Source organism: Labeo rohita, chromosome 6, assembly GCF_022985175.1.
Source record: "Labeo rohita strain BAU-BD-2019 chromosome 6, IGBB_LRoh.1.0, whole genome shotgun sequence".
NCBI classification, from domain to species: Eukaryota; Metazoa; Chordata; class Actinopteri; order Cypriniformes; family Cyprinidae; genus Labeo; species Labeo rohita.
In genome coordinates, this window is record NC_066874.1 from 20870632 (window position 1) to 20889594 (window position 18963).

General features: G+C 34.8%; 1 protein-coding gene across 1 annotated transcript in view; it reads right to left on the bottom strand.

Moving 5' to 3' along the window:
• Positions 1 to 1494: 1494 nt before the first annotated feature.
• adcyap1r1b (adenylate cyclase activating polypeptide 1b (pituitary) receptor type I) overlaps positions 1495 to 18963 on the bottom strand; it is a 34540-nt gene continuing 17071 nt past the window's right edge. The window contains exons 4-14 of the mRNA XM_051112010.1: positions 13161 to 13271; positions 11275 to 11375; positions 11020 to 11117; positions 10359 to 10491; positions 9752 to 9905; positions 8974 to 9034; positions 8814 to 8883; positions 8591 to 8682; positions 7745 to 7874; positions 7393 to 7434; positions 1495 to 5542 (exon numbers count right to left, since the gene is read on the bottom strand). Of these exons, the coding sequence (XP_050967967.1) occupies positions 5354 to 5542; positions 7393 to 7434; positions 7745 to 7874; positions 8591 to 8682; positions 8814 to 8883; positions 8974 to 9034; positions 9752 to 9905; positions 10359 to 10491; positions 11020 to 11117; positions 11275 to 11375; positions 13161 to 13271 (1181 nt within the window). The 3' untranslated portion in view covers positions 1495 to 5353. The remainder of the gene's footprint in view (positions 5543 to 7392; positions 7435 to 7744; positions 7875 to 8590; positions 8683 to 8813; positions 8884 to 8973; positions 9035 to 9751; positions 9906 to 10358; positions 10492 to 11019; positions 11118 to 11274; positions 11376 to 13160; positions 13272 to 18963) is intronic.

The following is an 18963-nucleotide window of genomic DNA, read 5'->3' on the forward strand; positions in this document are numbered from 1 at the left end:
ACACATTATTGGTTTGGAGTTACACATATTTTGCTGTTTTTTTTTTAAAAAATGAGATTTATATATCATATGAAAGCTAAATACAAAAGCTTTCCATTCATGTATGGTTTGCTAGCATAGGACAAAATCTGAAATCTGAGGGTGCAAAAAAAAATCAGAATATTTGAAGTTGTCTAAATGAAGTTCTTAGCAATGCATATTACTAATCATAAATTATATTTACAGTAGGAAATTTACAAAATATCTTAATGGAACATGATCTTTACTTAATATCCTAATGATTTTTGGCATAAAAGAAAAATCAATATTTTTTTGACTATTGTTACAAATATACCCATACTACTTAAGACTGGTTTTGTAGTCCCGGGTCACTTATGTCTTTCGCATGTAGAAGCACAAGTTTGTTAGAATATTTTTGCGTAAAGTATGAAATTTCTACAGTAATATCAGTTTGATAAAGGTGCAATAGTCTTAACACAGAACACCCCCCAATTTTTATTTTTTATTTTTTTGTACCACAACATTTTTATTTGTTGCTCAGTCATGATTTTAGACAGGGACCATGAATTCAAAAGCATTCAGTTACAAAAAAATGACTGTGAACTTTCTGACATATAGTTACCTTATATGTTAAAATGTATTTATTCTCTGATTATATTTAATGTTATGTTGTATATTGTCTATGTTGCATTGTTGCTACATTCACCAACCTGCCTTAACGTATTCAGATGTGTATTAGCTTTGTTGAGTGTTAAATGTATGGAGTAAATATTTTTATTATGTGCTTTGTGATGTTGTATTACTGTATTATGGTATATATGTAAATGTTCACCAATTACCTTAATGGCCTGGTAATGACATTTTGATTTGAAAATCTCTTACTGTATTTTTCTACAATGTTGACATTGTCAATAAACATACATAATCAGCTTAGAGACACATTAAAGGAGTAGTTTTCTGATCATTTACCCACCCCTTTGACATCCAAGATGTTCACGTCTTTCTTTAATCAAAAAGAAATTAAGGTTTTTGAGGAAAACATTCCAGGTTTTTTCTCCATATAGTGGACTTCAGTGCAATTTCAATGCATTTCATACAAAAGCTTCAAAGGGCTCTACACAATCCCAGCCGAGGAATAAGGGTCTTATCTAGCAAAACAATCGGTCGTTTTCATTAAAAAAATTTAAATGTATATACTTCTTAACCACAAATGCACGATAGCTCGAACTTATTCCTCGACTGGGATCGCGTAGAACCCTTTGATGCTGCATTGAAACTGTAATTTGGATCTTCAACCCACTGAAGTCCATTATATGGAGAAAAATCCTGGAATGTTTTCCTCAAAAGCTTTTTGCCTGAAAAAGGAAAAGCATGAGCATCTTGGATGATATAGGGAAGTTAACTATTCCTTTAATATGTTTAACATCTACACTGCCTTTAACATATTATCTGATGTTTTAATAGAAAGAGATTAAAAAAAAGTTCAACTTCATCTTCACTTGTCAAAAACATTTAATGATGTTTCAAAATGAAGTCTATAATGTGCAAAAAGATTTACCATACATACATCCAACCAAAAATAATTTCACATCACAATCACTGACATAAAATACACACAAAGAAAAACATAAAAAGCCAGCAACTCTCCACAAAAGCAAGTTTAGCTGCAGTTAACATCGTCTAGAACATTCAAATGAATCTAGTCATTATAGTCTGTCATTATAAGTCTGTCAAACCACTGATTTATTAGTATTCTAAATACTATATTCTTGTTTTCTGATATGTTGGTTTAAAATCAGAAACAAAGTTTCCACATGTAGTTCGCGTGAGGTGACGTTGCATTATAATCCTCCATTAAAAACCAAAACCAACGTCTTATATTACATCTAAACCCACAGCTTATTCTACAGTATTAGTTATGATACATTTTCACTTACAGAAAAAAGAACATTTCTGTTGTGAAATACAAAACCCCCACACATTTTCATCTCCATACCTGTGTAACGCTGACACTTCACTTCCCATCAGCCCATTTTTATGTATATTGGAAAATGGAATCCGCAGTGGCGATTGCAGGCACATGTGCTGAAAGCTCAATGATTTCTGTTGAATGTTGTATGAGGTATAAAATGTGCAGGTTTTCTAGTTCTGTAGAATCTGTATAGAATCTGTGCCAGCTCTGCAATCCCACTACTTTGGATGAGAGGTATTAGAGAGGTGTTTGTTAGACCAAAATATGTTTTTAAAATTTACTCAACCTATACAAAAAGCACTGTAATAATTCCCAGGCTATACAATAAAAATAGTCATGATGTGTTTTCAAGAAAGTGCACATGCTTGTTGGCCCTATGGGTAAGACTCTTATTTTCTCTTGAAATAACAATATTGCTGTACATCAATATAATAAGCCACCCACTTTCTTTGTGTGCTTTAGCGCCCAACAGATCACAGGAAAGCATGCATCGTTTAAGAGGAATAGGCAGCGATGCTGAGAACTACACATTTAAACAACATACCACCAAGAGCTGTTTAATCACAAATTACTTAAAATTCTCGTTTTTTTAAACAAAACCCCAGCTTAGGATCTGTGAAATGCCTGCAGTTACACACTAGTTTCTGTGTTGTTTTGACATGTACACTACGAAGTATTACTACTTGTTTCTCTGCACACAGTCTCTCCACAATGTATTGCTAAAGCTTGTATTTTCAATGTGACAACACTGAGCTGAGTGTAAGCCTGTTCACACCAAGGACGATAACTTTAAAGATACAATATAGTTCTAAAAATCGTTCTGAGTATTAAAGTATAGCAGTCCACACTATAGCTATAATGATAAACCATAAAGAAATGATTTTGTTGGAATCACTTTCAGAACGATTTCGTTCAGTTTATGAACTATAAAAACATTGACAGCTGAACAGAAGCTCAAAAATTTAAAGCGGCAGACAGGGTTGCCAGGTTTTCCCAACAAACCCCAATTGCTACTTAAAACTTGCCCAGTCGTGTTTCGAGTGGGATCCCCGTTAAAAATCACATTCCGGAGGATAAAATACATGTTTTTTTGGTGGGGTTCCCCTTGTATATTCTTATTTCAGTGGTTAAAATATGATGGTAATGGGGTTAACCCGTTAAAAACAACCCGCGGCAACAGTGTTAAAGTAGCCCAGTTCTGAGGTAAAACCGCGGACTTGGCAACACTGGCAGCAGACAAGCGTGCGCTTAAAATAAACAGACGATATCGTCGGCTGGTGCTGACGCCAAAATAGCTATCTTTATGGTTTATCGCTCTTGGTGTGAACGGACCTTAATGCGAACGCACATAGATCGTGTCATTGAATTTAGAGAGATTTCACAGATGTAACAATTTATGAAAAGACAGTGCTGTAATTGAATATACAGAATATTCAACAATTATTAGTCAGCTGTTTATTATTAGCTAATTCTAATTCTTTGTCATGTTCTAAAATTACATTTATTGAAATCAAAATCATCTCGGAAAAAAAAAAAAAAAAAACTTGACAAGTGTCCTAGAGTAAAATGATGTCAGGCTAGGATTCACTCTCACTTTTTAAACAATTGTAAACACTAAACATTCCACTTAAAGTTAAATGTTCAATAATTACTCAAAATTCTATAATACAGTGTAATTTTACATATAAATAAATATTGATCATATAAAAATGTTACTTTTTTTTACCTTGTGTGCATCGTCTTTTTGCAGTTATCGTTTGAATAATGCTTCACAAAGGGAGAAATATATGTACTAAATTAAATTGGGGAGAGAAGCTGTAATGTATCATGATTATATAAATTTAAATGTAAGATTTAAATCAATTTCACTTTTTGGAATTGGTTTTTCATATCAAATTACATATCACACAAAATGTTCTTTCTTTAGCATTACTGAAAGAAAATTGAAGGCCTGTAGAAAGCTACGCCAAAGAAAAAATAAATCTAACTTGAATTCTCTGAAGGCCTCTTGGTTTGCTGAAGCATAATAAAAGCACTTTCACAGAGGGATTCAGTTATGTGTTGCCGTTTGTCTTTGTAAAACCAAACAACTGTGCAAAAAAGGCACTTTGAAGAAGCGAAAAACATCTTCGTATGCAGTGACATCCGTTGCAAAGTAGGGAAAATTACGTCTTAAGGGGACAAATAAAAAAAAATCATCTTTGGAATCTTAAAAGTGCTCTATTTGTATGCTTTCATGACATAAAATTACAAAACGAGCAAAATATCAAATATTATGTGTCAGAAAAGCTAAGCTAATGCTCAGCTTTTAAGAGAGAAATTTAGCTTAGTTAAAATGAATTTATTCATTGATAAGTGTAAGGTTCATAATTCTTGCTGTAAATTCACTGTATGAGAGCTAGTAGTCATAGAAGTGTGTGGGGGAGGAATCAGCATGCGTATCACAAATCTATCACATCCATATTTCCCACTTATATATCAATATGACAAACCTCGCCGGCATGAGCTTTGTTGCATTGTAGTATTCTGACACTAGCTGTACTGGCGGCTGTTTAAGAAATAGGAGCATGTGAAATACAAGAGGAATCCACTTGTGAAAACAAGTTAAGTTGCTGTTTTAATGAGGTTTCAAATGCTAGTTTTGCTTCGCAAATGTTAGTTTTGACCGTGTAAAAGATTCAACACTGTGCCAAAGAAGTGTCCACAATGTGGGTCCTCAAATTTCGCATTGATTTTCCTGCAGTCCTTCATTCTACAAGTACAACCTACGCAAATATTTACATGTTAAATTCGTATTAAGAACTGGGAATCAGTTATTCATTAAGCTCCTGTGTGAAATATGTGGTTTCTGCTCCTTCAAAAATGACTTTTTGTGTCCCACATCCCATCGCTGTGAGGCCGACTGTCTTCATCCTGTTTGATGAAGCTTTGACAATGAAATATTGAAATCTCGTACTGTCACTAATCTTCAAAGACAGAGAAATGAAAACATGAGAGACTCTGATGTTGATATGTACAAAAATATCCACCTTGTTCACAACTTTCAGATTTCCGGATGAAAGCATCCTAAATACTAGATTGCTATGGATCCATTATTTCCCCCGTGGCCTGTAATTCCTTTCAGTTCAGATCAAATCTGATTCATCCACATCAGTCCACATCGAAATTATCCACGTTTGCTTGGCACACAATAGACCAGTGGTTGTGATTTCCTCAGAGTTCCATAGCAAAAGCCTGTCATCTATGGACGGTTGATAGATATTACAGCGTTAACCGATGTAATACGGACTCAAAAGATGAAACAGGATTTGGACGTTGGCGTAGGTTATTTTTTAGCTCTAGATCTGAGGAGTTTGGCCTTCAGTCTGTTCCTCTGAGTGCTCATGTGGCCGGTGTTTCAGCCTGCAGGCTGGACATGCGGATTTGTGAGCTGCTCTTGCTGAGGATGGAGAGCTGCGTGCCCCCGTTCACACCACTGCTGGCCAGCGACGGATGCCTGTGCTTCATATCCACCGCGAAGTACCGGTTCACCGTCCAGCTGCGCCATTTTCGTTTGATTTCTGACTGCACCTTTGGGGAGAAACTTCAGAGGGTTATTAAGCTGATTTGATCCTACAGGAGAAGATCTGCAGATCTTTTTCCATGCGGGTCATGGACATGCCTGAATTTTAAATACAGCTGGTTAATAATTTATACGTAAGGTCGGTGTAATGAGCACTGCAATGAGACAGGGCCCTCCGGAGACATTGCTTTATGCAAATAGAATTTGGATTTTTTTTCTAGTTAGAATTTATACGAATAAAATCAGAGGTCCCAGTTTATATTAGGTGTCTTAACTACTATGTACTTACATTTAAATTAATCATTTAATACTATGCACTTATTGTGTACGTACATGTTTTTACATTGTACTTATATTTTAAAGGGGTCATCGGACGGAAAATTCACTTTTACATGTTATTTGAACATAAATGTGTGTTGGCAGTGTGCGTACACAACCACCCTATAATGATAAAAATCCACCCAGTGCTTTTTTTTAATCTCCAATAATAATAACTTTCTCAGGTCAGGCTGTTATGAGATTCCTGGCACAATGACATAGTTCTGCACAAGCCCCTCCCACGACTTTTGATTGGCACGGCTGTTTACCATAGACCTAAGTCCTGAGTGAGCTGTAAACTGTCCGCCATTGTTTCAACGCCTGAGCAGCGGTGGACAAGAATGTCTCCTAAGCGACTGAGGTGTTTGTTGTTGGAAGTAATAATCAACATAGCAGTTGTCATTTACTCTCGACATCTGAGCCGCTGAAGACGCAAAGGATTACTTTTGTTTTTGAAGGGGATGCGCCCCCCAATCTGCCTAAATGCGTCTATGTTCGCACAAATTGTTCGTGATCCAGCTTCACCTACAGAAGAAGTGAGTATAAAGGTTTTGTTTTAAATGAATCTTTGCAAATCGTCTTTCCTAATAATGTGCTAGTGTAACCCCTCCACCCAGGTCCTACTCACACACCGCTCCGAGCTGGTCTCGAACCTGGGTCTCCAGCATGGGAGGCAGATACACTAACAAGGAGACTAAAGACTGCAACCACTAGTGTCTGTCGCTAGTGCGCCTTTTGAGATTAGGGTAGTGAGGTTTACCTGCATAGCACCTACCGCTGGCCCCTGTTACACTCATCCCCCTAAACCTCACTCCCATCCGGGTCACGGCACCAATGTAATCCTCCACCCGGGTCCTACTCACACACTGCTCCGAGCGGGTCTCTGGCATGGGAGGTGAGCGCACTAACAAGGAGACTAAAGACTGCAACCACTAGCATCAATTGCTAGTGCACCTCTTGAGATTAGGGGAGTGAGGTTTACCTGCACAGCACCTACCGCTGGCCCCCATTACACTTATCCCCCCTAAACCTCACTCCCATCCGGGTCACGGCACCAATGTAACTCCTCCACCGGGGTCCTACTTGCACACTGCTCCAAGTGGGTCTCCGGCATGGGAGGTGAGCGCACTAACAAGGAGACTAAAGACTGCAACCACTAGCATCAGTTGCTAGTGCACCTCTTGAGATTAGGGGAGTGAGGTTTACCTGCACAACACCTACCGCTGGCCTCCATTACACTAGTTAGCATGTTTTGTGGCTAAATGCGGCTAAAGTTTACAGTCTCTTAACCAAAGCATGTTATAGACTTTTCATTATGATGCTAAAAAATCATATCAACTTGTGGAAAATGGGCATCCAATGACCCCTTTAAAAATACCTGCATGTAATTACATCTGTAATTACACTGTTAACACCTTAACCCACTCCTAAACCTAACCTTATCACCAAACCTGTCTCTAACCTTACACGTATCCCACCTCAATAGCAGCAAAAGACATTATTTTTCTTTTATCTTTTCAAAAGCACTTAAATGACTTACCTCTCCATTAAGAAAGCAGTAAAGGACAGCTACTACAAAACCCTGGGAAGAAAAATGAAAATTGTTGAGTAAAAATGGTTGGTTAGGCCAAAGTAACAATTATTATAATTTTGTTTAAGGTATAAATGATATCTAAATATGATATACTGGATAAATGAAGGTGTGATAAGCAATACTTTTTCATGTCAGATGGACAATGACCATAAAGTAGTACAATTTATGCCTAAAAATAACACATATACTACATTTTAGTGCACAAATAAATAAACAAGTAAAAATAACACTGTGCAAGGTTTGTACAAAAGTTTTAAGTTTCAAATATGAGATGACATAAGCAAATGGCGACTTCTACCTGAAAAGAACCAAGACCAAGTTCGAACACAAGTCTTTCTCTTTTGCTGACATCTTCTGGTGTGAAAGCAAACACGGTATAGTGAATTCCAAATAGAGGAATGAGGAGAAGAGTGGAGCGAGCCAGACGCCTGTTAATCACACAACACAACATTAATGTCATAAAAAGACTCCACATCTGAATGTATTGGTGTTAATCTTAGAAATTAGAATATAAAAGCATTATGTATATGTATACATTACCAGTCAAAAGTTTTTGAACAGTAAGTCTCTTCTGCTCACCAAGCCTGCATTTATTTGATCCAAAGTACAGAAAAAAACAGTAAAATCAAAAAAAAAAAAAAACTGACACTGACACTGACTCCTAGCTCTTGAATGATATACTGTACAATGTTACAAAAACTTTTAATTTCAGATAAATGTTGATCTTTCTATTCATCAAAGAATCCTGAAAAATTACTTAAATGTTTTAAATAATAATATTAATTTATAATATGTATAATAATAATAATAATAATAATAATAATAATGATAATAACAATAATAATGTTTCTTGAACAGCAAATCAGCATATTAGAATGATTTCCGAAGGATCATGTGACACTGATGACTGGAGTAATGATGCTGAAAATTTAGCTTTGATCACAGGAATAAATTTACATTTTAAAATATATTCAAAAAGAAAACAGTTATTTTAAATAGTAAACATTTAAAAATGTGAGCAGAAGAGACTTTAAAAACATTAAAAAATTTACTGTTTGAAAACTTTTGACTGGTAATGTATATGTATATGTATATGTATATGTATATGTATATTTATTTGTATATGTGTATATATATGACTAACAGATAAATGCTGGACTCATTCCCTCCAATATCAGGAGACTGCAACTTCTGCACCAGGATTATTATGATGCCAATAAAGAGTATAAAGTTGATCTGAGAGTAAAAAAAAGACAAGAGATGTGGTTTATAATTAATTCTGCCCAGCTGAATAAATCAATACAATAATGCAAGAGCTTAATCTTATAGTCAAAAGTCTTTTGAGATGGAATATTTAATTGACGTACCATGATAGAGGCAAGAACAGGTCCCTTGATCACCCACCAGATGGCAACATTGTCATTAATATCCCAGCAACTGCAGGCAAAGTCAGAAATTTATCCAATTTGACCAGTTTCATATTGTATTTGAAAAAAAAAAACAAACAAAAAAATTCTTTCATCTTACCCGATGTTATCAAAATGAGCTCTTAAGACTGCCCAGACAGCCACACATATTGTTGGAGTACCTGGAAAACATGGACAATCTAAATAAATATCAGTAAATTCAGATTTTTCTCATGAGTTGAGTGTTCTTTGCATATTTAAAATTTACAAAAATATGTATAAAAATATTGATATTTATTATATTATTCTATACACATATTTGAATTTATTTTATACATAAATATATTTATATATGTGACCCTGGACCACAAAACCAGTCATAAGGGTCCATTTTTCGAAATTGAGATTTATAAATCCTATGAAACCTGCAGAAATAAGCTTTCTATTGATGTATGGTTTGTTAGGATAGGACAATATTTGGCCGAGATATAGCTATTTGAATATATGGAATCTGATGTGCAAAAAAATCAAAATATTGAGAAAATCACCTCAAAAGTTGTCCAAATGAAATACTTAATAATAATGCACATTACTAATCAAAAATTAAGTTTTTATATATTTACAGTAGGAATTTGGCAAAATATCTTCATGGAACATGATCTTTACTCAATATATTAATGATTTTTGGCATAAAAGAAAAATAGATTTGACCCATACAATGTATTTTTGGCTATTGCTACAAATATACCCCAGCGACTTAAGACTGGTTTTGTGGTCCAGGGTCACATATATATATTTTTTTTTTTGTGTATATGTGTGTGTGTGTGTGTGTGTGTGTGTATTTTACTGTTTTTTATTCCACTTTTTAAAGTAATAACCTACAATAACACTTGTCTTACCCCATCCAATAATGGTGTACCAGTAGAAATATCTTTTCTCAGGAAAGAATGTCTCAACAAGCAGTGTGAAGAGATACAAGCCCTCGATAAACAGCCAGAAGTAGTTTGACAAAACACAATAGTGAAAAAATACCATCACTGCTTTACATTCCACCTGCAAAAAGAAAAACCTTCAGTGAATATCACTTTATCAAAATATTATCTGATTTTGATTAACTAAAGCATAATTTGTATTTACATAACTGCACTGGACATTTCTTTAAAAGTTATCCAGGTTAGGAATTACATAAAGTTAAATAAATAATAACAAAATGTTCATTTTTGAGTCAACTATCCCTTTAAAAACAGCAGAGATACACTGTTGCACAGGGAAACATTCAAAGCACATTTAGCTAGCTGGCCAAGCAAAAAGCAACTGTGAGGTGACTACAGAGACCTCATTATCTGAAGCAAATTAAAGCACATAACAGCAACACAAACGTGTCATTCTGAGACTAATTCCTTCCTCAAAGAAATGACATGGGCAACCCGGGATGTTAATGGGCCCATCACCATGACTGCCTGGGTATTTGTGCGCAATGTGAAAGAGAGAGAGACTGAGACTCACGGTGTGTATAAAGCAATGGTTGCTGTCCTCCTCTGCATATAAAATGCCGTCTTTAATGAAGACTGAGATCGCCCTCAGGATGAAGGACACAAACAAGTTCATATGAATGAAGTTCCTGGTGCAATGTAGCTTCCTGAGGGGAAAGCCAACCACAATAAAGAGATGCTGCATGAAACATAACAAAAATGCATCCTATATGTACAATGGCATTCAAAAGTTTAGGGTTTTTTAAGTTTTTACATAGCTTATAAACTAAGTTGTTCTCTAAAATAAATAGAAAGTTTCATAGAACAGCATTTATTTGAAATATAGGTCTTTATCAAAAATATAAATGTAATTTGATATATCCTTAAACAAACTTTTGAACAGTAATGTATATATAAGTGGATCTTTTTTGTATATTGATGTACCAATAGCATTATATTACAATATACAGATTGAAAAGTGTAAAAATCTACACACAAATTCAATTACTACTAATTTCAGGAGTTTAACTTAAATCATTACGTTCCAAATATGATTTACAATTGTGTATCAAAATGCCTGTTAGTAAAAGATCTCTAATAGCATGCGCAGGTGTTTTTCTACACTTCGCTAAGACAAATGTGTCCATAGAATGACTGCTCATGACTTCTTTCTTTGACCCAGGTTGATCTCTCACCTGAACCTGCAGAGAATGACCATGGCAGTGGTGAGAGACACCAGTGAGGTGCTGTAGCCCACCGTATACAGAGCCTTTACTGCCCCATAGTATATGTCCTGCACACAAAGATAAGAAATGCTAATTATTGTCAAGCTTTTTTAACACAATAAATAAAGTTATATTTATTCAGAAATTTTGGAAGCTGAAAGGGGTTAGGAATATTCTGAGGAGATACAGAAGGAACAGAAAGACAGAAAGACAAATGACACTTACTGGACTTGTTCCATTTTCATTAAAAGGGCAAACATCAACGTAGTGAGCGAACATCTCTGACCAACCTTTCTCGGTGCAGTTACGACCCACCTTTCCAAACTCTAAAAAAGGTGCAAAAATCAGATACATTTCATGAAGAGAAAGAAATAATGAGGAGCCAAAAAAATCGAATAAAAAATTATTTATTGGAACATGTAATTATTTATTTATTTATACTATATATTTAACTATATTTATATTTAAATATATACTATATTTAACTGTTATTTTTGGTCCTTGCATCTGATTGGCTGAGAGCTTTTTCCAGCAATGTGATATTTCTGGTGATAACAGACCTCCAACCGTTTCACCGTTTGTATCACTCCGCTTGCAGCATTTCTCACAGCGAGTGTCATGGCGGACGCCCAAGTCCACTATAGTTTTAGAACTAATACTGTTTTTGTGTCACAGAATGTAATTTTAAGAGTTCTTAGGCAAGAATGTACTTGTTTAGACTTCAGATATGCAGTTTGTTAAAGGGGTCATCGGATACAAAAGAGTTTCGATATTTTTCCTATTTAAAACTTGACTCCTCTATAGTTACATCATGTACAAAGATAGACGAAAAATGAAAAGTTGCAACTTTGCTGCTGTACCATGGGTGCCGCAGGTGCAATGATATTACAACTCTGCATCTACACAAACTTAGTGCCGGTCACTTTCAGGCGCTGCGTAATATCATTGCACCTGCTGCACCCATAGTACGGCAGAAAAGTTCCTTGATTATTACGCCCAGAATGAGAGTATAGTTCCTAGCCATATCAGCCTAGAAAATCACAACTTTTCATTTTCCGTCAGTCTTAGTACACAATGTAACTACAGAAGAGTGAAGTTTTAAATAGGAAAAATATTGTCATTATATATGGACGTTTTTGAGCGAGATCCTATCGGTCTAATCAGATTCAATGATCTATGCTAAGCTATGCTAAAAGTGCTACCGCCAGACACGGAGATCGGCTAAATGGATTTCAAAATGGTAAAACTCAACTGTTTAACTCTAGGAGAGTTGGACAATTTTTCCAAAAAAACTGGAGTGTTCCTTTAAAACAAAATGCATCAAAATGGCTCGCTCTGATAAAAAGGGTGTTTTTTACACTACTACTGAGAAATTTTAATCAAAGTATGTTATAGACTTTTCATTAAGACCCTAAAGAATCATATCAACTTTTGAAAATAGGCATCCAATGACCTATTTAATAAAGCCACCTGATCTCATGGCGAAAACATACCTGTTAGAACTTTCTTGCAAGATACATATCACTACAGCTTCAAACAGAAATGAACACTAGAGGCGATAAACAGTGAGCACTTGTAATTGTTCTTGTACACAGTTATGATTACAGCTCAATAATTACTGCATTATTGTAAGGGGTAAGTTTAGGATTGGGGTAGGTGTAGACGTTAATAAATGTTAATTGTCAAAAAAAAAAAAAAAATACAGCCACAGCTGTATCCCTTCTAGGCACAACCCTATATGCTTCACTTTCTGGATGTAACAAGCTTGCTCGGTATCTCAGCCAGCACAGAACTGGACTTAGGATGCGGTATCCTTGGTACGAATCCTGTGAAAAACATGACTCACAATGACTTGTGATAACACGTACGATACCAATGTCACATGAAACGTGCCATATGTACGTTCATCTGTTCCCGGGGGGAAAAAACTAACACTCCTTTAGCACCACTCAGTAGACATTTCACATCGAATATGTCACAAAACCCTAGTTTTAAAGATAATCTGGTCTATAGATAAGGACTGATTCCCAGACAAAAAAACTTGGTCTGATTACTAAAATGCATATCTCCTCTCCAAGCCTTACAATTTGAGGTATCATTCATGTACTCACCATTGTTCTCCCCACTCATGTCTTTAAATATCTCAGGACAGGGCATCCAGACCACTTCACCAATTCCTGCTGGCTGCCAGCAGGTGAGGTTGTCCCACGTCCATCGGCAGACTAGAGGATTAAACAAAAAGAGATGGAATATCATAGCTTTAAATCTCTGCCTAACTAACATGTACATTTTATGTATTATATGTAGCAATCATATATGCCATATGTATGAAATTGTTCCAATATTGGGTTGCATATATGTTTTTACAGTAACACTTTATTTTAAAGGTCCAATTCTCGCCATTAACAAACCATTAACTATCACTTTTGCCTCAATAAACTCCTAATTTGCTGCTTATTAATAGTTTAATAGTAAATTTAGGTATTGGATAGGGTTAGGGATGTAGAATAAAGTCATGCAGAAAATGTGCTTTATAAGAGCTAATAAACAGCCAATATGCTAGTAATATGTATGCTAATAAGCAACTAGTTCATAGTGATAACTGGTCCCTATACTAAATGTTACCATTTTGACTTCATATGACAATATATTAAATTTATATGGAAATTTATTATCTGTACATATATTACAACTGTGGGCCTATTATTAAACTATTTTAATTTAAAATGCAGAACTTCTGGGCTTAGGATTTGAACATTAAAGTTTTGTTGTAACTCTGCCCCTGAACCAGTTTTTATTGGGGTATTTACAGCACCTGAGAATAGAACAGCCTAGTTTAAGATATATTTAGGTGTGCTACTTGACAGCCATTCTTATGATTCAGTGAAAATCAGTGCAAATGACAAGCGACAAAAATAGACTTCCATCTGCTTCAATAAGCCAATACATTGTAGAAATTCAATCAAAACAATTCAGTGGCATTCAAGAGTATAAAAAGAAATTGCATCCATTCTTTATTAAATTAATGACTTTTGTTCCCCAAAATTAAATGCTAAAATAATTAGTAACCTTAGCCATGTTAATCTTTTTTGTTCTCTTGGTATTTCTCTACACATAAAACATGCTGTCAGTATCGCTTTGTGCTGTTTTTTATTGTGTGCCTGTTTATATAAGCATGCAGAACATCTTAGCTTATTTATCCCTTTATCTATTTTTACTTTGGCATTGCTCTTCATTAAATCTCTCTAGTAATATATTCACAGGGAAGAGAGACTTTCACAGTGAACTAACCATGTGATGCTAAAGCATCTTATCATCTCCATCAAGGATTAAGGATCTAAAGAGAAATAGTAAAGAGAGCAAGTGTATGTGTATGTGTGTGTGTGTGTGTGTTGGAAAAAAGCCTTACAATCTTGATTTGCATGAGCATAACAGCATCTGCCAGCTGTGTTTTTCCTCTGCTCTCATCCCTATCATATGTTAGAATGTTTTCACAAGCGCTTTCGAAATATAACCCAAACATTCTTGCAAAGACGTTGTTCAAACAGAAAAACTATAACAATATATTTTATCTAGCTGCTTTACAGTTAGTATTGGAGATTTTCTTTGTCCATTCCATTTACATTCTTAATAGTAACTCCCACACAACGCTCTTTGCTGCAACCTAATAAATCGCCAAAGTGTACACTTTAAATTGCATGCATAAATTCAAACAACGTAAGGTTGACATTTGCTTCTCGGTGGTCTGTGCAAATGTCAAACATTTGTAATAACAAAAAGCCAAGTGACTGTTTTAAATATTCTGCATCTCAAGCCAAGCACTCAAACATCTTGTCTTTTGAATTATAACAATCTGCAACAAAAGACACACAGCAATACTTTCAACTCTCAGAATTAATTGTTTGCTTGGTTTAGTTCATTTTGGTTTATGTCTAACATTTTTTGGTAGTTTCGTAAAATGAACAATCTGGATACTTAGACCTTTTTCAGGCATAGGAGCCTTTGTAGAACCACAGCGTTTTTAAACTTTTCACTGCAATAGATGGTATTTTGAAGATATTACCGAAGTTGCTCATTCTCAGGTTTTTTCATGTGCAGAAAAGAAAATAATTTAATTAGTTATGATTAGGATATGTATATGGAAATATAGGTATATAGAAATTATAAATTATATTAATAATTAATTATGTCATTTCAGAAATGTTACTTGATTGTTCTTCAATGTGACGAATTTTCAGTAATTTGTGATGACTGTTTTTTTTCCTTTTCTACTTGATACAATAGAGTAATAACATTTAAAGTTAAAATATTAAGTAAAAATAACATGTAGAGCTTGACATAGTTAGAAAGAACTATATATGCTTGATTTTTTTTTTTTTTTTTCATTTAGTAATTTTCATAATGTTTCCAGATCTTCAAGGTTTTCAAGACCATGCGAACCCTAGTCATAAATAAAAATAACTTTTGAGGGAACAAATTTAAATAAGAAAAATAACATTAGCTTGCATTTTGATTTTTAGCTTAATTAAAAGCATGTTTGGTTTTATTTAGTGGGTCTTGGACCACTTTTTTAGCAGATGCAAAGATGAAACAAAGACCGCGTTACATATTGTGTACAGCTGGATGTTGCATTTTAAGCTAGATTTATAATAATATGCGCTTATATAAATGATGTCATTCTTACATTCCAAAGCCATTAAAATAATCATTAGGGGTGCACATTTTGCTCAACTTTTGTTCTTTTTTTTCACAGAAATTAGTTTTAAGATGAATAATTGATGGACCTCTGTCAGTTCTGTTTCAATTAATGACTCCTGCTTAAAGCAAACTGACATGTATCACTCAAGAGCTGGCACTGAGAAGCCATTAAAGACCGACAACTGTCAAACACTCTTTATTGTCTGTCATGTTAGGTATTTATATCAATCTCATTTCCTCTGTAGCAGTGCTAAACACAGACCCAGTGGAGGAGCTTGTGCTTGAGCAAGCTCCAGAAACTGGATAAAACCCACATAAAATAGCTGGAAATTGATGGAAAATGGCCCAAAATTAATACCACCACATATTCCAAAGCCTTATCTGTTTAGTTGGCCATAAGCTCTGCTATAGCACAGACAAACAAACAAATATTCTTTTATTTATAGATTCATAAATTAAAATAAATATATATATCTATGTGAACACAAACAAGCAGGGTTCAGTTCTTTGGGGATGCTAGGAGGAAATTTTTCTTCAAGGGATTCATTGCAGCGCTCACACAAAATGACAGATTATGATTTCTCTCCTGAGAACAGCTTTAATTACTTGTGTAAATTGGACACAGATGCGTGATTAGATAAAAGACAGGGCTGTTTGTCTTTGTTCTCCAAAATCTTCTAGAAATCCTGCACATCACTGCTTTCCATATTGTAGGAGAATTTCTAAGAGCTGACATATGAATTATGACTACTAATGAAATAGATTAATGATTTAAAGAGCCAATGATCCAATCAGTGCTTATTTGCAACAGCTAAAAATAGGCAAAGTAAATAAGTAAATTTGGCAAAATAATGGGATAAAGATGAAGTGATGTATATAGGCTATATGTAATATGTAATAGGCTATTGCAGCCCACAAAAACCACAGTAAATTTCCGTAATCTTATGCAGACGTTAACCAAAAATTCTCCGTCATTGAGGGAAATTTTTTATCAGCGACCGAAAGATCTAAAGGCCGTCTGTCATTTTGACGGATTACACTGAGGGTGATCTATTGTCAATTGTAGCTGTAATTCCCACCCCTGTCCAGCTGGTGGTGAGTGCACTCCAGTCTAGCAGCAGAGCACGGGATCCAGAACAAAAACGAAACTATCACCAATGTTTTCCTATGCGTTTGATTATGCACAGGCGACTACACAGAAGCTACAACGATCTATCATGCCACATTAAAGAGCGACAAAACGGTATTTATTGCTTGAATTTCCTAAGGAAATTGACAGAATTTGAAATCTGAGACTTTGTTTCAAATCAAAAGTAACTCAAAGCCTTATATAAAAGCCATTTATATAAAACACAAAGTTCATTCATCAACTGAAAACAGATTCTGATTTAAAAATCGATATTGGTTCATTAAAATGAGAATTAAAATCTATTTTTACCCAGCCCTAGCATATCCTGTTGTTTTTTAGCACTGCGCTGTCATCCTCTAGGTTCATGATTAAAAACTAAAATGTGAACAAAAGTAAAAGTAAATATTAAAAAAATATGTTAGTCTAATTAAAATATGAAAATTAAAATGACAGGTAAGAATAGATTATGACGGACCCTGCCCGTCAAAATGACAGACAATGTTGAAGTCTAGCGCAACCTCTGATCTTGTCTATTATGTGCTTTCTGCATTTGTTTGCTTTAAAGGAGACCTATAATGCCACTTTTTACAGTATGTAATATAAGTCTCAGGTGTCCCCAGAATGTATCTGTGAAGTTTCAGCTCAAAGATTATCTAATATATCATTTTGAAAACGCATATTTTTAGTGGAAGCAGAAATATGCTGTTTCCATGCATGTCTCTTTAAATGCAAATGAGCTGCTGCTCCCCGCCCCCTTTTCCAGAATAGAGCTATGCCTTTACAGCTCCTACCTCAGATACTCTGCCAAAAAACATCTGTTTGGTTTTGACTATCATGTCTATCACACTGAAATCATGCGTTTTAAATCATATTAGTTTAAACTTCTGATATACAGTTTTCTGAGAGCGCGCATCTGAAGCACAGCACGTGAGTACTAAGTTCTTTCATGTCTTATTGCGCTTAAACTGTCAAATACACACAATTTTATGTTAAAAACACACATGGGTTACAAAAACAGTCAGTTATGTCTGTGAAGGTAAACAGCTGGGAAAGAAGTCACATGTAATATGAGTCAGCCACGTTGCTGTCTGGGTCAGAAAGCTCTAGAATTTCATCAAAAATATCTTAATTGTTTTCTGAAGATGAACAAAGGTCTTATGGGTTTGGAACAACATGAGGGTGAATAATTAATGACAGAATTTTTATTTGTTAAGTGAAATATGTGACCCTGGACCACAAAACCAGTCATAAGTAGCATGGAAATATTTTGTAGCAGTAGCCAAAAATAGATTGTATGGGTCAAAATTATCACTTTTTCTTTTATACCAAATATCATTAGGATATTAAGTAAAGATCATGTTCCATGAAGATATTTTGTAAATTTCCTACTGTAAATATATCAGAACTTTTTTATTAGTAATATGCATTGCTAAGAACTTCATTTGGACAACTTTAAAGACGATTTTCTCAATATTTTGATGTTTTTGCAACCTCAGATTTCAGATTTTCAAATAGTTGTATCTTGGCCAAAGCATGTCCTATCCTAACAAACCATACATCATTGGAAAGCTTATTTATTTACAATACAATTTAATTGACCCTCATGACTGGTTTTGTGGATCACATATTTCTTTAAAGTTATCTGGTTAGCATGAAAATGCATATTTTAAATGTTCAAGCAACATTTAGAAATAACATTTAATGGAACTTGATGGAAATGTTCTTAAAACATATTTTTGTTAGCTGGGCCACTCCCTAAATTTCATCTTACAGCCTATAACTATGTGCAGCTCTAATTTAATGTTACCACATAAATCCATTCCCCAAGGACAGCTCCTTGTCAAATCAAAATGTCAGCATTTCATTACTGACTGTGATTGTGACTGTCCAAAGGATTATGATCAGTGCCACATGCAGACAGCACTAGAGGGGTCTCAGAGTCAGTTCTGGAAAAGCTCTGAGCTTATGATCTTCCCCCCACTTCCTGTGAACCGTCACAAGGTTTTAAATTCTTCAGCTTAGTCTGACAGCTTCAGGCTTAATTTCATCACGAATTTATTTCAGATCACTTATAAAATCCATAATCT